Source organism: Orbicella franksi, chromosome 2 (assembly GCF_964199315.1).
Source record: "Orbicella franksi chromosome 2, jaOrbFran1.1, whole genome shotgun sequence".
Taxonomy (NCBI): domain Eukaryota; kingdom Metazoa; phylum Cnidaria; class Anthozoa; order Scleractinia; family Merulinidae; genus Orbicella; species Orbicella franksi.
In genome coordinates, this window is record NC_138146.1 from 24,043,310 (window position 1) to 24,063,071 (window position 19,762).

General features: G+C 40.5%; 1 protein-coding gene across 1 annotated transcript; it reads left to right on the forward strand.

Moving 5' to 3' along the window:
* The first annotated feature begins 933 nt into the window (after window positions 1-933).
* Window positions 934-18,977, forward strand: LOC145478808 (uncharacterized). Its single transcript, XM_081456983.1, has 7 exons — window positions 934-1,574; window positions 1,806-1,862; window positions 11,733-12,110; window positions 12,981-13,214; window positions 14,509-14,772; window positions 16,170-16,772; window positions 17,400-18,977. The coding sequence occupies exons 1-7, from the start codon at window positions 1,307-1,309 to the stop codon at window positions 17,819-17,821; spliced, it is 2,226 nt and encodes a 741-aa protein (XP_081313109.1). The 5' UTR covers window positions 934-1,306; the 3' UTR covers window positions 17,822-18,977.
* Window positions 18,978-19,762: the final 785 nt, after the last annotated feature.

Here is a 19,762-nt window from a genome sequence, read left to right on the forward strand (position 1 = left end):
CACAGTAATTTTTCTTATGCGAGATATGCGGAGAAATTTTTTACCCACATTTATAGAGATTTGTATGGAGACGCCATGCTGGTGCCCATCCGGATGGGCACCAACATGGCGGCCGGAAACCAACAGAAACATCTGTCACTGAGTTTTGCTACAAAAACGTGAATTTATCTCTCGAGGAACTCAAAAACATTAAAATGATACTTTTTATAATACAATAACTGTTCAGATAACCAAATTACCCGAATTAAGTCGCATTTTTAACCAACATGACAGCTCTCTCGGCCGTCATGTAAATGTCGCGTCACGCAAAAGCTTAGAAATTCAAGCGTAGTCTATCACAAAACCAAGAACCCATTCGGAGCAAAAATTTGTATGAATATTAGTTTACTTTTGTACCGACTGACTTCGCGCCAACATTTCTACTTTGCAAGGTTTTTAAGTAGAATTTCTGAAACTTGGGCTCATCAAAGACCAATAGTGTCGTGATGATATAAACCAAAAAAATCGTAACATTTTAAGGTCTGTCACGTGACATGAGATGATTTGTCCACTGGGTGTGGTAAAAAATAAGGTTATTCCCAAATAAAGCTGTAAAAAGCACTGAAATAAGAGTTAACTGTCAAAACTTACGTTCATATCACAGAACAAAACAGAAACTTACATGATATGCTTATTTGACAGTCAATTCTTGTTTTGTAAAAGAGCAGGAAGTGTTGGCGTCAATACTATATAACACTACTTCAAAAGGCTGTGGCTGGTTTCCATAGCAACCATTTTGAGTAAAACTCTAGAAATTTAATTTCTCTTCTTGACTGCAATAGCACACAATTGATCTTTCTTTAACATATTTAAACAAACTTTTTGGTCCATATTGAGGGTACCATACCACCTTAAATATATTTTAAAATACTTCAAAAGCCCCACCCTATGTAGGGCGACGCCCTCCCTCTCTCTTAGGACCCTGTTTAGGACAGGAGACAAAATACACGTTCTCTTGATAGAACTGGCCATTGCAATCAGAGAAATCATGTTTGATGGGCCTAACATCCAGTTATTCCTCTACAGGATAGCAAGGCACGTCAAATAAGCTAAGGGAGCAACAACCTCGTTCCCAGGGACCTCTCTCTTCGGGGGAAGAGACAGGACCCTGGGAACGAGGTTGAGAGAGTAAACGCGTGACATTTCGTGAGATGGGAGGCTTTTTGTCACGCAATGTTTTCTGCTCTGTCTATGCCCGCCATGTTGGATTTGCAATTATGAGTTAAACGCACTTCTTCCATTTTACGGACCTCGTCGTTTCGGTAGGATGTCAAAAATCGAGTATAGTGATCTTCTCTTTGAGATCAGTGAGAAACTAGACGTGAACAAGCTGCCAAGATTGCTTTTCATGTGCAGGGAAGAAATAGCGAAAGGCAGCGAACGTAACATTGGAGATGTACTCACGTTATTCGAAGAACTGGAAAGGAATAATAGCCTTGGAATTGATCGCTTGGACACTTTGAAGGAAATACTGACACAGATGAAGAAACCATCGCTATTGAAGAAAGTGAGGGAGTTTGAGATCAGAAGGAAAGGTATTCAAAGTACTTATGTCCATGTAAATTTTAATTGATTCACTTCCGGCATCACTAATTGTGATGCCGGAAGTGAATCAGTTATAATACACAAAACGATTTAACCAACCTGGAAACATCGATATAAGTTTTACTTGCTTGTTCAATGTTGTAATCTTTTACTGAGAAGTAGAGAGTGGCTTTTGAGAATTACCGTCCCAGTATTTTCAATAATTGTTGTTTTTATTTCAGCCCAGTCAGTTTGTATAGTTTCTTCATTGAAGCGGGCGGTGACATGTATGAAAGGAGGTGAGTCGACTGTAGGGAAATAATCGCAAGAAATTGTAATAATGCAGGTTCAAGATTGATATGCGAGTTATAAAAGGCTATTTTCTATACTTAAAGGTTACAACTACATGTAGCACTCACTAACATAATTTATTTTGATAGCTGGGATGGTTTCGTGGCTGAACGCGTATTACCGTAATCCTCGAATTAGCACCCCCCTCGAATAAGTGCCCCCTTCGAATAAGCGCCCCTCCCATTGGCCGAAATTTAAAATAAGCGTCCCCCCTCGAATAAGCGCCCCCTCCTCCCCATTTTGTGGGCGATTAATGAGACAAGAAAGGATGTATAGTTTTCATCATGTAGAGCCTAGCAGATTTGTACATTGTTTCAGTTTGTGAACACGTTGAACACGTTAAGTATCAATGGTGCCGCGATTTAGACTTTAGGATCAGCTTTTTATGTCAATAAACAGCTTATGTTGTTGTTTATGTGTAGATGATGTATTTAAAAAAATGATCATGTCAGCCCCCCGATTTGGGAAAAATTAAATAAGCCCCCCCCCCCTCGAATAAGCCCCCCCTGTCTTCTCCTAAAATTGAATTAAGCACCCCAGGCGCTAATTTGGGGATTTACGGTAAATGTTTGGCAGGCTGAATTATGGCTTGTTGAACTTGAAACTGTGAGGTCAAAAGATGGCTGTATATTAGCAAATTTCTACATTTGTGTTTTTTTTCCACTTGATAACTGCATAAGCTTTGGTGTTATGGCAAAATGGCTCAATGAAATGCATGTTTTAAGAATACAACTTTTTGCAAAGCTTGAAACAATTCTGTAGGGAGGATTCAGAGCCACCATAAATTTTCGAAAATTTGAAATGGTTCAGAACTTTCCTAGAAATCTTGTGAAAATTTCTATCGACATTACATGCTTATCACAAACTGATAGGTTTCACTGAGCCGCTTTCGAATTATGAGCACAAGTTAAAATTAAGAGTGTTTTTCACTGCTTGCATCATTCCTATGGTAACCTACTATGCCATGAAGATGATCAAAATTGTTTAAAAATAATTCGTGATACCAATTTTGTAACATCGCTTGTTAAAGTATAGTGACACTGATCCATCAAAGCATATATATTACTGATGGAAAAAGCTGGAAGCTGTTGCCAGCCATGACTACCTTCACTTTCAATAAAGTCATACAACATATTCCATTTCTAGAGCACTTTATATTAATTGCAAAACCAATCAAGATGAAAGAAATCAATCAAATCCAAGTCATTTACAGTTGCGGTATTTTAATCGCCATGTGCTTGGCCCGACAAGAGATTACATGATGCATGGGGCGCGCATGCCCGTATATGATGTGTCACGCTGGACATACCGTGACATCCCCCTCTTTCTGAAAAGAGGTCCTAGTTACATGCAGATAAATCGATAAAAGGGGACATGATAATCAATGCTAATCAAATTAATGAAATGTCTATCAAACGACAACAGGAACTAAGAACAGTTTCATGGGTGTAATTAGGAACCCAATGTCAATAAAAGAGTTTTTGTTTGTCCCTATTTAATCTTTGAACTTGGTTGGGACGCGGGTGATGCGTCCAGTCCTGTAACTTGGCTCTTTGGGTGATAACAGGTTCATTTACTGGTTACAACAGCACCTGCTGGCTTGAGATCAATTTGCCTCTTGCTGCACGGTAGTTGGAGAGATAGTAACTGATCTGGTGTCGGTGTACTGTCTTGAGGACTGGCTTCTGACAACGGGGGTGGTCTGGTCGCCTTGTCATTGAGTATGTGTGCGTCTTTGGGGTCGTCTACTGGAGTCACTGTACCGATAGGTGGAGTGTTACTGCCAGCTGAGGGGGGTATTTCACTCTGGCTCCTTGGTCTCAGGTGCTCCCTTGTTCTCTGGTAGATCTTCCCTTGAATGTCCACCGTGTAGGTTCGGGGCGCTCCATTGGTTGTGGCCTATTTAGCACAGTTCCTGGCTGCCAGGTATTCTTCAAGGTGTTCCAGACGAACACTGGTTCTCGGTTGTTAAGGGCCTTCTTGTCGCTACCAGCCTTCCTGTCATAGAATACTGCTTGCCTCTCTTGGCATTTCTGGTTAGCTTCATGGTGGAGGTCATCATTCGGGTGTTTGGACTTCAGTGCGCTTCTGCTGCTTGGGAGTGTCGTTTGGGGTTTACGTCCAAACAGCAACTCGTGGGGTGATGGCATCTGGTCACTAAGGGGAGTCGTGCGATACATCCGTAAGGCTGTGTAAGGGCATTCCTTCTCCTCTAGTGCTTTTCTTAACAGTGACTTGCAGGTTCCAATTGCCCTCTCTGCCAGGCTGTTGGCTTGGTGGTGGTATGGGGAACTACAGTGCCACTTTGTTCGCATTTGGTTTTGAATCTTTCGCTGATGAACTGAGATCCGAAGTCAGCAATGATAGTGGCTGGTAGGCCATATTCTGCAAGGATGCTTGTGAAGTGGTTGCACACGGTGTGGCTGGTCATGTCGTTGAGGAGTCTTATCACAGGGAATCTTGAGTAGTAATTGACGACCATAAGGTACTTCTCTTTGTTAAATTCAAAGATGTCCGTGCCGAGCTTCTCCCATGGTCGGGTTGGAAGGTCTGGCTGCAAAATGGGTAGTCTGGGTTGAGCTGGCTTGTGTTTGTTACACAGGTTGCAGTCCTTTACCATCTGCCTGATGTCAGCGGAGATACCGGGCCAGAACACTGATTCTCTAGCTCGGAGGATGCATTTGTTCTCTCCTTGATGTCCAAGGTGGATCGCTTGGAGAACTTGGTTTCTCATGGAGGCTGGTACGACGATCCTGCTACCTTTTAGTACTAGACCCTCCTCTAAAGTGAGGTCGCATCGGAAGTTCCAAAACTCCCATCGTTCTTGCGGGCATTGTTTTCTGTAGGGAGGCCAGCCATTGTAGATGGTATTCTTCAGTAGATTCATGGTAGGATCTTGTACTGTAGAGGACTTTACTGCTGTTAGGTCAATGGGGGTGGATATGAAGTGGATGTTACGCTGTGATGCGGTGTCCTTAGTCGTAGTCTCAGTGCCATGTGTTGCTCTCGTGTGACACACTCGTGACAGGGCGTCTGCAACTGGGATGGATCTCCCCAGCTTGTACTGGACATTGATATCAAATCGCAGGCATCTAAGAAGTAGCCTCTGCAGCCGGCTTGGAGCCTCATTGATGTTTTTCTTGAAAATTTGTTCCAAGGGGGAGTGATCGGTTTCAACTGTCACGTTCCGACCGAGCAGGTAGTACTCGAACTTCTCCAGGCCATATGTGACTGCCAGACACTCGCGCTCAATATTAGAATATCTGGACTCTGCGTTGGTGAGTGACCGGGACGCCATGGCGACAATGTGTTCATTCCCTTGAGAGTCTGACTGTCTTAGCCAGGCCCCAATGCCTGTTTTGCTTGCGTCACACTGAAGGATCATGGGTGTACTCGGATCTGGGTCATAATAGGAAATGAGTTTGGACGCGCAGAGTTCTTGCTTAATCCTATCGAGTGCCTGCTGGTGGTGGGGCTCCCAGCTAAAATGGACGTTCTTCTTGGTTAGCTCTCTTAGTGGCGATGTTAGGTCCGCTAGCTTTGTCAAGAAGCGGTTCAGGTAAGTTACCATGCCCAGGATAGTCTGAAGCTCCCCCATGTTTGATGGGCTCTTCATGTTGTGGATTGCTTCAAGTTTCTCCTTCGCTGGTTGGATTCCATTCTCTGTCAGAACGTGCCCGTAGAAGTCGACTTGTGCCTGCTTGAACTGCAGCTTTTCGGAGTTTAGGCTGACATTGTGCTTGCGAGTGGCCTTGAGCATTTCACAAAAGGCTTGGTTTTGCTCTGATTGGGTTGAGCCGCATACCACGATGTCATCAGCAATCCCCATCACATTGGGGATGCCCCTGTAAACCTCATCGAGTTTGCGTTGAAAGATGTCTTGGGAGAGTTTGACCCCGAAGGGTAATCATTTAAAACGGTACCGTCCGAAGGGAGTATTAAAGGTGCACAGCAGACTTGACTCGTGGTCCAAGGCTACGTGCCAATAACCTTTCTTAGTGTCAACAGCAGAGAAGAATTTCTTTCCATGCAGCTGGGGTAGGAGCTCATCGATGGTACGGGTGTAATAGTGCTCTCGACGTATGCTCTTGTTGAGGCCCTTAGGATCAAGGCAGAGTCTGATCTTCTTTTTGCCTTCAGGAGTTTCTCTGATGTTACATACGATTGAGTTTACCCAGTCGGTTGGCTCGGTCACGGCTGTGATGACATCGTCCGCGATCATTTTATCAAGTTCCTCCTTGTATAAGGGAAGTATGTGTACTGAAACGGTGCATGGCGGGTGGATGACTGGGACAGGATGGTCAATTAGCTGAATGTGATACTTCTCTCCTGGAAAACAGCCTAGCTTGTCGAAGCAATCTTGGTATTCTTCCATAACAGTGGGCTTGGATAGCTGACCACGTTGTGCCTCAGCTTCTGTCTTGGTTGGGGGAATGGTGTTAACTTCATCTAAATTTGTGGATATTATTCCCAGATCTTGGCATTGTCGGCACCCCAGCATAGATGGGCTTCCTGTGGCTTCCACGATGTTGAATTTGATATTAGCTGACTTGTCCTTAAAGGAGACCTTTAAGGTGGCAACGCCAAGGTTTTCTATTTCAGAGCCTCCATATCCTCTAAGGACATTGCTGCATGGAAGGATAGTAATCGGGAATGGGAAGTGCTGTAGGTCTGCGGAGGTGATGACGTAGGCGTCTGCTCCCGTATCTACTTTCAGGCTCATGTCATGGACTTCATTAATCATGACCTTGGCAAAGATTTTGTTTGGGTGGCTGTCAAGGGCATTTAGTGAAATTTCTTGGGTTTGCTGGTGCCTTGTTGAAGTGAGAGTTCCAAGAAATACAGTCATGGGTTTTGTGGCGCTTGTTTCTTCTTCTGATTCTTCTTCAAGAGTGTACTCATAATCATCCTCAAGGGGGTACTCATCCTCTAGGTGGATGTCCTGGCCTTGGTACTCTGGGCTACTCACGATCTGGTGAACCTTTTGAAGGCGTTTTTGCATGCACACTCTCATGTAATGGCCAGTCTTGCCACAGTGTTTGCATTTTGCATTCTTGGCGGAGCAATTCGCTGATTTATCATGGGTGTTTCCACATCTGAAGCAGCCTCTCGACTTGAATTGAAGTCAGTGAGGTTTTCTTTCAGTATGATCTCTTTGGTTTTGGTCGCTGTAGGAAGTTTGGTATGTGAAGCTTTGTCCCGGTGGGTGTTTTTTAGTCGAATATGCAGATTCTCTTTGAACTGTGTGAAGATCGGATTTCTCATCACCTTTGGAAATTATCTTCATTTGTGCTTTAGTGCTTTCCTCAACTTTCGCCAGGTCGTAGACTTGCTTGAAGGTTAGCCCGTTACCAAGTGCTATCGCGTCTTTGCGTACTTTATCGGACGCCACGCCAAATACCAGCGTATCTCTGAGGGTATTTTCTTTAGCGGCGGGATCGTATCCACCATCTTCTATTAATAGTCGTGCTTCAGTTACGAATTCCTCAAGTGGTCTATCTCCCTGCTTTAGGCATCGAAGTTGGTATCTAGCGAGGATTTCATTACTTTGGGGCTTTGTATAAGCTTCTAGTGCCGCCATAACTGGACTGATCTTGAGGTCATCGCCTTCGCTGGCCCATGTGGTCGTGTTGTAGATTTCGAGGCCTTTGTCGCCAATCCATAAAAGCAGCAGTCTCACCTTTTTCGCCTCTTCGACTTTGTCGAGCGGCCCCGCGAAGATAAGTTCGCATTTCTGTTGGAAGAGTTTGAAACGCTTGTGAATGTCTCCTGGAGTGGTCCAGTCCATAGCTGGTGGTTTGAATCGATTGGCCATGTTGTTTTTGAATGCTCGAAGTAATTGATGTGCTCTACAACTTGCGCTTGAATGAATTTATGTTTGAATGCTTGAAATGCTTCACCTGGAGGATTCAGTATCTTCTCAGGCCACCACTTCTGACACCATGCGGTAGAATGGAACGTGGACACAAATATAGATTTGCTTAAAGTCTTATTTTAATCGCCATGTGCTTGGCCTGACAAGAGATTACATGATGCATGGGGCACGCATGCCCGTATATGATGTGTCACGCTGGACATACCGTGACAACAGTAAGGTTGTAAACTTAATTAAACATGACATTAAATCCTTTAAGTTTGCACTAAAAAAGATATAAATCAACCAGTAATTAATATGGTTCAAGCAAGAGAATTAAAGGAAAGGTGCTACCAAAATTTCAACAATGTTTGAGAAAAGGTAATTAATTCAGTTAAGTTCTTGCATTGTATAGTTTCAGAAAATTTTGACCACTTCATATCTGAAGATCTGGAAAGGGTAAAGTTACTAAGTACTGTGATACCTAGGGTTTAGTTTAAAATCAAAATCATCTGACAAGCCTGGAAGAAGACGGAAGGGTAAAATTAAAGTTGCGTCAATTACAAGAAACAAGATACCGGGAAGCAGAGTCAATGTTTTACTGATCAAAAGCTTTCTCAAATGAATGTGGCAGGAATCTTTTTGTCACAACTGAGCTTGGGTCAAGCAAGTCATGAGCCAAAATAGCACCATATAGGGCCAGAAGTTCAAATCCACAGTATTGATTGAGTGTTGGGGACTGGCATAGGATTTCCAAGGCCTCTTAAATTCTCTTTCTGAAGTTGTTTTCTTCTCTAGCTATATATGACTGCCACCTTACTCTCTTCTAACTTGTGGTCTGTATCCCTAAGGTGTTCTCCAATGGCCGAAAGTGTCAATCTATTAGCGTTACAATGTTCCTTCAACTGGACATTTAAAAGGGTTGGGTGGTTTCTCCAATATAGATCTTTTCACAATCAGCAACTCTTATTTGTAGATGATGCCACACTTTTTTCCATCCGTTGTGGGACCTTTAGGATGCATGCACAGACTGTGATCTGAGGGTGTTGAAAGGTACATGGAAGGTGTTTACCCTGCCTGCAAAAGTCATGAGAGATTTTCTCGGATACACAGGTACACAGTCCTGCTCTCTGGCTCTCCCTCAGCTCTGTTTCTCAGGAATTTTGCACATCCGCACTTAGCTTAGTAGTTGTTGTCTCACAAGATGCCTTTAAGATATTCATTCTCATGTATTCTGTCCTCCTCTTAATTTTGGAGATAACAGTGTTACGCTAACAGTGGAAAAGTGTTGTTAAGTACCGACCTTTAATTTTGACCCAGATAATGGTTACATGGAGTCAAATTATTGAGATACTGATCTGTGTGAGTAGGTTTGATATATGGTAGCTTTGATGGATCCGTCATCCTTGATATCAATACGTGTCTAAGAAAGCAAGCTTCCGATCATGCCCAGGTGCAGGCTCCTTTGTGAACTTGATGTTTTTTTTTTTATTTTTGTTTTATTATTTTTTTAAATTAATTGCTACTTACACTGCTTACAATACAATATTAATGTAGTTACTTACACTACTTACGAAAAACGTATTACTTATGCCACTTACGATACTAATGCTTACTCTATACAATACGTATACTCACGCTTCTAACAATAATAATTTATTTCTAGCGCATTACATTAAAAAATCTCAATGCTCTTACAGAATAAAAATGAGAAAAACGATAACGAAACCAATATAAGGAAAATATATTAAATTACAATGATGATAAAATACTAAAATTCATTAAATACTAAAATTCATCATAAGATACTAAAATTCATTATAGAAATACTAAAGATCATTATTAAACAAAAACGTTTTAAGCTTAGTTTTAAACGTATCCACTGATGGGGCACTTCTCACATCAAGTAGGAGGCTATTCCACAGTGCTGGCGTACAAGATGAAAAAGCGCGTCCCCCATAGGTCTTTGTCCTAAACACCAGTATGTGCAGTCGCAGGTGATCATTATTTTACAATACAACATAATTAGATTACTTGTGCTACTTACAATTCTAGCACAGCAAGATCATACCAGTTTACTCCTATCGGTAACGTAAATTCGGAATTGTGAATTACAGAAAATATGCATGGTATATATGCACCTTGTTTCTTTTCCTTTCATTTTTATTTTCATTTTCAGGGGACTATAGGGTCAAGCTGTCAAGAGATTACTAAAGAGGCAACAGAGGCTCCCACTTTTTTAGAACGATTGTAGTTGTATTTTTTTCCATTTCATAGATATGTTTTAAATACAGTAAGAAATCATTTAGTTTTGGAAAACATTTAGTTTTGGAAAACATTTTTTCTGTCTACATAGCCAAATGTAATATTTAGCACTAAGCAAAAATTTGGAGTTTATGTTTAGAGCTGTCCGGCCTTAGACCCAGTGCTGTATCAGGCTCTAAGGGTGTCTCTTTGGCAATGACTTGGCATGACTGTAGCCATACTTTACTGACTTAATTGCGGTTCTGATATTATGGGGTATATATCTTTGAAGACGTTTTATTGAAGAAATGATTCCAAGAAAGATTAAAGGTTGAGCTGTCAGATATAGTTTAGAAAGCAGTGAGCAAGAGAAACTTTCCAGAGTCATCCATTAAATGCTCTACTTTTGTTATTCCTTTGAGGAACCATTCTTTAAAAAACACTGGTCTATTCCCAACTCTTATAAGTGAATTATACCATGAGGACGATGACTGAAAGTGATAATCTGAACTTGATGTTGGGGTCCCTGGAGTTCAGATGCTCGGCAAAGCCCTATATGTCATACTCATGATTTACTCAGAGTTACTTCAATTGGCTGAAAGAAGACAAATTTATGGCTAATTTTTAACTTGCACTCTTTTATGATAAATATAAGTAAATTTGCATGAATGCTTGAGAAAGTCAGGATTTACCCTACTCATGAGATCTGCAATGTCTTTCAAATTGTGTAATTTTGAGAGAATTTTCAAGTCAATCCTGAAATACACTCTCATTCATATGATTACCTACTACAAAATAAAATTACGACCAAACCATGCAATGGATTCAAATTTTTGTACAGAGACGTGACTCCCACTTTCTTTTGCTAACCCTGCAGCCACATATTTTTGTGTTATTCTGAGTTGACTGTAAGTAATGCTCTGAAACTAAACATGGGGAAATTGAGAGAAGTGGATAAATGTGTTAAAAGTAAAGAAAAATTATTTTAACCCATTTATCTTCTTCTTTCCCTTTCCCCACCTTTTCTTTGAGCTAAATGCTTGTAGTCAACTCACAACAACACAAAGGAATGTGGGTGGGTTAAGCCAAAAGAAGTGGAAGTGGTCTCTACTGTGCAAATATTCAAGCCCAATTTCCATGGTCTGGTGATTTTTGTAGTACACTATTATAAGACAGCAGAATGAAAAGAATAACCTGCATTAATTTTTTTGGTTCCTAGAAGGAGCTCTCCTGTGTCTAAGTCAATCGAGCCATGGGTTCATGAGATACCTCAACTGTAGTCAATAGACCAGGACGTTTGTTCTTCTTTACCTCAAAAATAGGCTCAGTCAACTCATTTACATGATCTGCTGTCCTCAGGTTTTTGAAAATTCCAGAATATTCTGTTGTATTTGCCACTGGAAATTTTCAGAAATTCAAACTGGCGTAGGTACTTGGTTAAATTGAAGCTCCCTTGGTCAAATGGAGAGCACCTTTAACTTTGAGTACCCTGTTATCCTGTCTTTGATTTACTTCCCCCTCTTTGGCAGTTTTCCACCCCCTTAATTTGTTCTTGTACTTAAAGTACTGTACATGTAGTCCCTAACAAGGAATAACACTGAGAAGGCAAATTGTGGTTTATTTACAGTGCTCAGAATTATATTACTACTGCAGAGCTATTTATTATATTTCCAACTTATATTTCTGAGACTTACCTGCTGTGTCAATACTGTTTCAACAGCAATTAAGCTGGTTTGTAATTTACGAACGATCGCTGGAGGTCTCTTGGTCGTTACCAGTGGTATGGCCTTACGTAGCTGCTCTAGTCTTGATGAATTCGTGGAGGCCTTCAGCAAAGTTGTTTTGGTTTCATATTCCAAACTGATTGAGATCAGCGAGGGCTCTCTCTGCTTCACAGTGCAAGCAGAGACACCAACGGCTCTGAAGGAATTATGGGACATGTACAAAAGTGGAACATTGCAGAATCGCCTTCAAGAATTCCTGGTCACTGATGAAATCCAACAGCTCGCAAGCGGGGAGGACATCGAGGTGACTGTGTATATTGATGAACAGGAGTATAAGGCAGCCTACCTTGATGTAATGCTTCTACTAAAAGAAGGTAAAGTATTAAAACATATTTAAATTTCTGTCTGGCCTTAGACCCAGTGCTGTATCAGGCTCTAAGGGTGTCTCTTTGGCAATGACTTGGCAAGACTGTAGCCATACTTTAAAATTGGTCCAAAAATATTGACAGAGATGTTTAATCGCGGTTCTGATATTATGGGGTATGTATCTTTGAAGACATTTTATTGAAGAAATGATTCCAAGAAAGGTTAAAGGTTGGGTTGTCAGATCGTGTATAGTTTAGAAAGCAGTGAGTGAGAGAAACTTAATGTCTGCCCATTCTTTTTAGCCCTTATGGTTATTTTGGGCAGGCAGTACTCTATACTAATTTAATGTTTATTGTAATTATTTTATAAATTGTGAGTACAAATAAATGGTTGTTGTTGTTGTTGTTGTTGTTGTTGTTGTTGTCTTCGTTATCAGCCACATAGAGATATTCAGAAAAAAACTAAGCTAAGCTCAGTGGGAATATGAATGATATGCCTTGTGGAAATTTTTATACTCAAATAAAGAAATGTGTAAATATGTGGGTTTGTCAATATTATACACAGAAGGGATTTGAAGAGAGGGGAGAGATGGGTGGGGCAAGGGGATAGGAGGGGATATTTTGCCTCCTCAATTTACATACAAATGACTGACTGGACTTAACAGAATAGTGACTAATTTATTGCTATTTGTTACCCACAAGTATTGTTGATGAAAACATGTAATTGGGTCTGTAGTCATGTTTCTTTCTTCTGCGACAAGTGTTAATTGCTCTCGGGTGAAAGATTTTGCTGTGTTGCTAAGGTCGCTCAACTGTGAGAGTCTGGTCAGGTAAACTAGGAAGAATCTATTTGATAAATTTTGATTTAACTACATTCAGAGCCTGATGTAAAAGAAGAGGAAAGACTCGGAGGAAGACGTCGCAAGAACTCAGACTCTTTTCTTTGCTTCAAGCCAAATGAGGATGACATGACTTTGATGAAACTAAAACATGCGGAAAACAAATGGAATTTGGAAAGGCAGTTTCTAGAAGAAGAAATCGAAAAACTAAGAAGGGAGATTGCAGTGGTAGGAAATGTACGGACAAAATTGTTTTGGCAAGAGGAAGAGAGTGGTAAGTGAGCTTAAGTGTAAGATTTATATATTATATTTTTATTTACATTTCAGTCTGTTTCTGGAGTCTACATAGCCAGAAAAAGCCTGTGGCAGCGCAGTTAGATATATATCTTTTGTTGTGACATGATGGAAGGTAATAAATCCCACTCCACCAAAATTTAAAAAAAATCTAGCTTCCTTTTGACATACAAAATGAGACTCGTTTTATCTGGTGTTGACCTTAGCAAGAGTGTGGTAGTTACATACATACATACACACACACACACACACACACACACACACACACACACACACACACATACATACATACATACATACGTTTATTTGATAAGTACGTTTAAAATAAGCAACTGTACAGCTTTGAAGTTAATTTAACTTAACTAACATTAAGATTTTACTACCATAATTTAATTTATTTGTCATTTATTACAAGATAAAGTATAATGTTGCTCTGTAATGATCGCATCTACTGCCAGGGGCGGGGAGCTCCCATATAAAAAGGAGGGGGGTGCTCATCATACCTTTTAGCGGTTAAAAACATGGTTTTGGTACCTCTTAGAGTATTCAGGTCCACACCAGGAGCTTTTAGGTACCTTTTATGGTATTGAGCCAAAACAATATGACCAGAAATAATGTGTTGTTTTAGAATTGCTACCTCTTAGGCGTGAAAAACATTTCAAGCTACACCCAAAAATCAGGATCTTGGCACTTCTTAGGTTTTTTTTTTTGGAAATTTCCAAGCACCCCTGTCCTTTTATTTAGGAGCCCCCCCGGATCTAGTAAAGCATTCACTTTATTCGAATTTTCTTTGTTACATGTAACAACCCATTGATGGACAAGACCGAAAGTGTGGGTTCTCCCGAAGGCTACAGTCCTGTTGTTGCATTGTTCTCTCCCAAAATGGCTCAACCAATCGACCATATTGCATCTTATTTTTTCTACTTATTTCAAGACTACTTTGTGCTATTCTTTATTCTTTGGGAACTGCTCGTTTATTAGATGATTTTAGTAGTAGGGGTTGGGCTTAGTCTGGTTTCATGGACTGAGAGGCATTTTTTCTTGGATGGACACGCCCATGACGGTTGGGTCTTCGTGTGCCGCTACACAAGAACTGATACAAAACTGAAAGAAATACTCCTTGTCTTGGTGCGTCCGCACACTAGGACTTAACCCCCTCACTAACATTATGATAAGTTTGTTGTGAGTCGCTGTTGCCGGAGATAAGAGAACAGTGAATGATCATTCTGTTTTAACAAGGTCTATTCATTGTCCACCTGCGTTATCTTTAACAGCTCAAGTAACTGAAGACCTTGAAAGACCTAGAGAAAGGCGTCGGAGAAATTCTGATTCTAGTTTGTATTGCAAGGCGAGGGACGCGACGACTGTACAGAGTGAAAGGGAAGCAGAAACAAAACATCTGGACTCCGAGAAATATGAGTTCGTTCAGAGCTATCTACAGAACATCCAAGAAACGCACAGTATGACAACAGAGACGACTGATAGTGGAATAAGAACACATGGTGAACCATCTGATCTTGAAATGCAAGACATCTCTGGTAACTATAATTTATTAATAATTGATTGTTTGGGTTCACAAATATCAAACAATTGTTAGCCAAAATGGATGTAAACAGCGCAGGTTATAGAGCAGAGACGAGTTGCTACTATGAGGACAATAATTCTCTTAGGAATTTAATACGTCTAGGAATACTTGCCGAGCCTTAAGATGCCTGATACCGCACGTTCTTTAAAATTCTAGCTATGAAACGTAGGAAATGTTGCAATGTCCGTGTAGTAATGCTGTTAATGCTGGTATGTTGGCTGGAGAGTGTAGCAAGCCTAACCAGGCCTAAACTTGATACGAAACTTGAGTAGAACAAATTTAGTGAGCAACCGATCAAAAGCTGCAGCTACTGGCCAGTTAATCTTTGATAATTACCTCTTCCTCGGGAAACCGGTTGATATTTGTTTTCCAAGTATGTCAATGTTTCCTAAGGAGGAACAGAAGGAAACATTGAGAATTGATGGAAACAAAACTAACTGGCCTTTTAGTCATTTGTTATAAAGCACAACGAAAACAAATTAGTAGAGGCGGTCGTCGGTCAACATTCGCGGATAACATTGCACTGTTACCCTCTTTCGTCATAGATTTACGATGTTGCCCGCTCAGTGACGTTCGGTGGGAAACAGTTTTATCGTTAAATGTGACATGATTGTTAGAATTACAATCAAATTTAAGACGGGAAAATAAATGTGTCGAAAAAAAAGATTAGTTCTTTCTAAACGCTTATGAAGACAAAATTCGGCACTGAAAATTTTTCCATCCGTTGTTGTATTACAGGTACCAGTAAGAACAAATGAATGACATTCTTGCTTTCTGTTTATCAGTATTGTTCAATGTGTACTGGTTTCGTCTTAAAGGTTTTTTTCGGTCGACAGATCGCTGTGACAGAAAACAGGGGGACCAAATCGACCTAGCCTGCGTAACAGACGTAAAACAGGGATGAGGGAAATTAAAGGGAGAGCGAGAGCTGGGATAGAAGGAGCGGGGAGAGGACTGAGGAATGCGTTCCTTCCCCTTCTTTCGCGCGTTTTTTTGTCTCCCTACCTTTTCCCCGTTTATGTCTGCAAAGCAGGCTAAATCGACCGTCATAACGAATAAATCGATTTCTTATATAGGCCCTCTCAGGCCCTCATTTCATTAGTCCTTAGACAAAAAGGGATAAATATCTTAGCTTTGGATGCCACATACGCCATTCATCAACAATTCAGTAAAATTATTGGATTTCAGCTTCGCGTGATTGCGTGAATTATAAACTAGACTCCTGGATTTCTTATCTCCCTTGGTTTTGGTTTCTCGCTATCATGCAAAAAGCGACTCATCATGATCCAGCATGGTAAAACAAGTTATATTCCGTTATAAAAGAAATAATGGTTTTTTTCCCTTTCTTAGATCACCCATTTCAACTTTGCTTGAAAGATCTTAGAGAAGATGTCATCCGTGAACTGAAAACAGGACTAGCTGGCGACCAAGTTGCTGCGAGACATATTTATAAATCATTTGGTCTCAAAAACCCTTTTCACCGATCGGTGAATATTTTCGAATTATTTCCTGACACTCCTGTGAAGTTATTGAAAGACGTTCTCGAGGCTTTACAGCTGTATGACCTGGTAGAATTGCTGGAGAAACCGCAGAAACCGCAACCTGTCAGATCGCTACAGCCCGCTCTTCCTTTACAAGAGATGGAGAAACTGAGGAAAACTATTGATCCTCGTCCCACAACATATCATAGTAATGTTGCTGTTCTGATTATTACTGACGAAAACAGTCACCATACGAAAGGGATTGAAAAGTTTTTCAAAGGTCTCAGCTCAAAGAGCGATGTGACTTTATTTGAATGGAAAACAGAGGCTTCCGTAGAATTACAATTACTAGATTGGTGTAAGACACTGTATAAAACAGAGGCTCAAAGGATGGAACAGGAGGCGCAGAAGGAAATGGAGACCAATGAGACGGCTGTGTCAGCGGTCATAGAGAGGTGGATACACAACCAAGGTTGGTGACAATGAAAATAAAATATTTTTTACTTTTTATGAACCTGAACCTGACCTTGCCTCTAAAGTAATTTCGTTATATTTGACTAACATCAATATATTTACTGAGTTTCCATTTCTTACATTCCAAGATAATCTGGTCGTGTTTACTTCTGTGAACAAGGGGGTGGAGTCATAGGTGTGAAATGCTTAGTGGTGATGAATTCGTAATATCCTAGCAAGTGTTGGAGAATAAACGAACAAGAGTAGTACAGTCTGGGGTTGGGATGAATTATCATTCTTAGGGATAAAATGAAAAGCAGATATTTGAGAAGGGCGAAGACAGAAACAACGATACCAATGTCCAACTTTCGTTTAAAAGAAAACTTTCCAAGACTTTGCGCTAGCCTGGCGTGTTCCTCACTTTTTGGTAACATTTCTCACGTGTCTAAAGATTGTGCTCACGGAAGCTTGTACCGAGCGCGTGTGGGCAGTTTTTCCCGACCTGCTCACATTAACCCGTCCGCTCCTACAAAAATGCCCGCTAATCTCGCTATGCTGTTTTCTCTACATTTAACACAGTGGTACGTTTGTAACGGTATTAAGAAAGACCGCTGATCTTTGTTCTTTTTGTACCATTTTTCTTTAGGAAAGTATTCATTGTTTGCTGTGTTTGTAACCTGGACAGCCAGGCCGCATGAATTTACCGATTTTATTGGAGCGGCAATACGAATTTTGGTGTCCGGAATTCCAGACAAAATTAAATTTGTTATGGGGAGCTCGATCCCAATCAGTGTCCCAGAATCTTCAGAGAGTCTCGTGGTAATCGCTCGTGACGAATGGCTGATCGCTGAATCTCTGATGCTGGATATTCTTAACAAGCGCTGGCAGACGCTGGACCTGATATCAATGGTGGAAGAGTTAAAAAGGTCTGTGAGTAAAGAATTTAACAGGCTTGGGTATCGGAAGCAATGGCTCAGCCAGTTCAATCTTCAAATGGTATCAGTAAAAGACCGTTTGTCGTCTCGTCCAAGATTTAAAAGGGAGGAGGATCTGATTGACAGTGCGTAAGTTAATTGTCTTGATAGTTCTATATCTCACACAGCTCCAAGTGATCTTATGGGTGGAAATTTGCTGGCTTTCAAAAAACCAAAAAAAAGAACCAAATAAAATATCGTAGATAGCTTAAATTATTGATTCTTAAACCATTCGTCACTCAGATAAATAGCCTTATAAGGTATGATACATCATGTTCAGTAAAAGGTGTGGATAGTTAACATTCTTAACTCTTCCGCCTGACCGAGAGACACCTTGTCCGTCTAACTTGTGGTTATAACAACTCGATGCCGAAAGTCTGAACATTACCTCCACCCTCCCCCCACCCGCCACCTGAGTCCGCCATTGAGTACTTGGTTCTGACATGAAACTCGAAACATTTAGCTTTTGTGAAATTATAGTTGGTATCAACTTTAAAGACTTAGCTCTTGATAGACGGTCACACAGAAGAAAAAAGGCTCAGAATCATTTTCTAGTATCCAGGATTTTGAAAAGTTTTTATCACATGATGTGATCTACTAGCTCTTAGTGTATTTATTGGTGTAAAGTCTCGAAGTGGCCAATGATACCTTAGGCGGTGTAGGAGGGTATGAATGGAGTCACGGAAAACCTGATAGCTGAGAATTGGCCAGAAAATGGCTGTACTTAAGGCCCCGTTCACACTTCTTCGGAGGAATTTAAAAACGTAACAATCAGCGGTAATTTTAGATTTGTGTTTGAGGAAAACTCGACCAGGGAAATCACATGATTATCTTCTCGTCATCGTGTTTTCAAAATGTTTTTCTTCCACACTAAAACACAAACCTTGGTTTTCAAATTTCTCCGGTTTGAAGAACGTTTTGAAAAGCTCTCTTTGGGTGACGGATTAGTGTGGACTGTAGGCCTAACTGTAGAAATAAAGCTGTGTTTTCAAATATCTCCGCCGTAGTGTGGACGAGACCTAATATAATGCACGGTACATTGTACTTTTTCTTGTGCGGCAACAGACTAGTGATGTGTTTGATATGACTTAGAACACGCTTTTGAAATGACATTGTCCGGGATGATCGTGTTTTAATAACTACCGCTGTGAGTTTGCTAATATTATCTTGCAAAATAAAGAAGAAAACGCCGAGGATGATGAAACGAAAACAAACACAAACAAACCAACCAAAACGAAATTTTCCACCAGCCTGTCAATTTTGATTTCTGGCCATCCTGTCACAAAATCAAAATGATGAACTGTTATCCACTTCCATACTTGAGATGCTGCGCTTCTTTCCTCAAAAGCTGGTTCTTTTCAATTTTACTGTGTAGGATCTTTTTATCCAATTTATTTGTATCATTGGTAGCATTTGGCAATATGATATCGATATTAAAAAAGGCCAACTTTCGATAATCAGGAGGGACACTGTGCCTTTAACTGTCAATTTTAGGTCCAGTATCGCAAAATTTAGTTAGTTATTTGTTCTATTTTATTTAGTTAGTTATTTGCTGTTAGGCGCATGGCGTTGAGAAAAGTGCCCTTTAAAAATGTACATTATTATTATTACAGTACTATTAAAATAATACTTCGTTCACCTGAAGCGATTGACAAAACGTAAGCTTCGTTCTCTAAAATATCACTTAATTAATCAAGTATAGAAGAATACACCTAGAGATGAAAGATAAGAAACTTAAGATAATTTCTCTTTGAATAAAATCTCCGTTTTATCTATTTGTGCAGTTATTACAAAAAAGTGACCTCCCGGAGGAAAACAAAACAGACAAAAAAAAAAAAAAAAAAGCGCGGATCGCAAGTTTAGGTTATATTGCCCCCGCCGGCCACCACTAACAAGAAACGAAACACTGTCGTCACTTGCAGTGCTTAATGATTCCTTACCTCTTCAATGTGACTTCTTTAACATTTCTCGTCTGGTTTGCTACTTTGGCAATCACTGACGTATTTAGAACTTACTGGAGCGAGTGTTATCTACA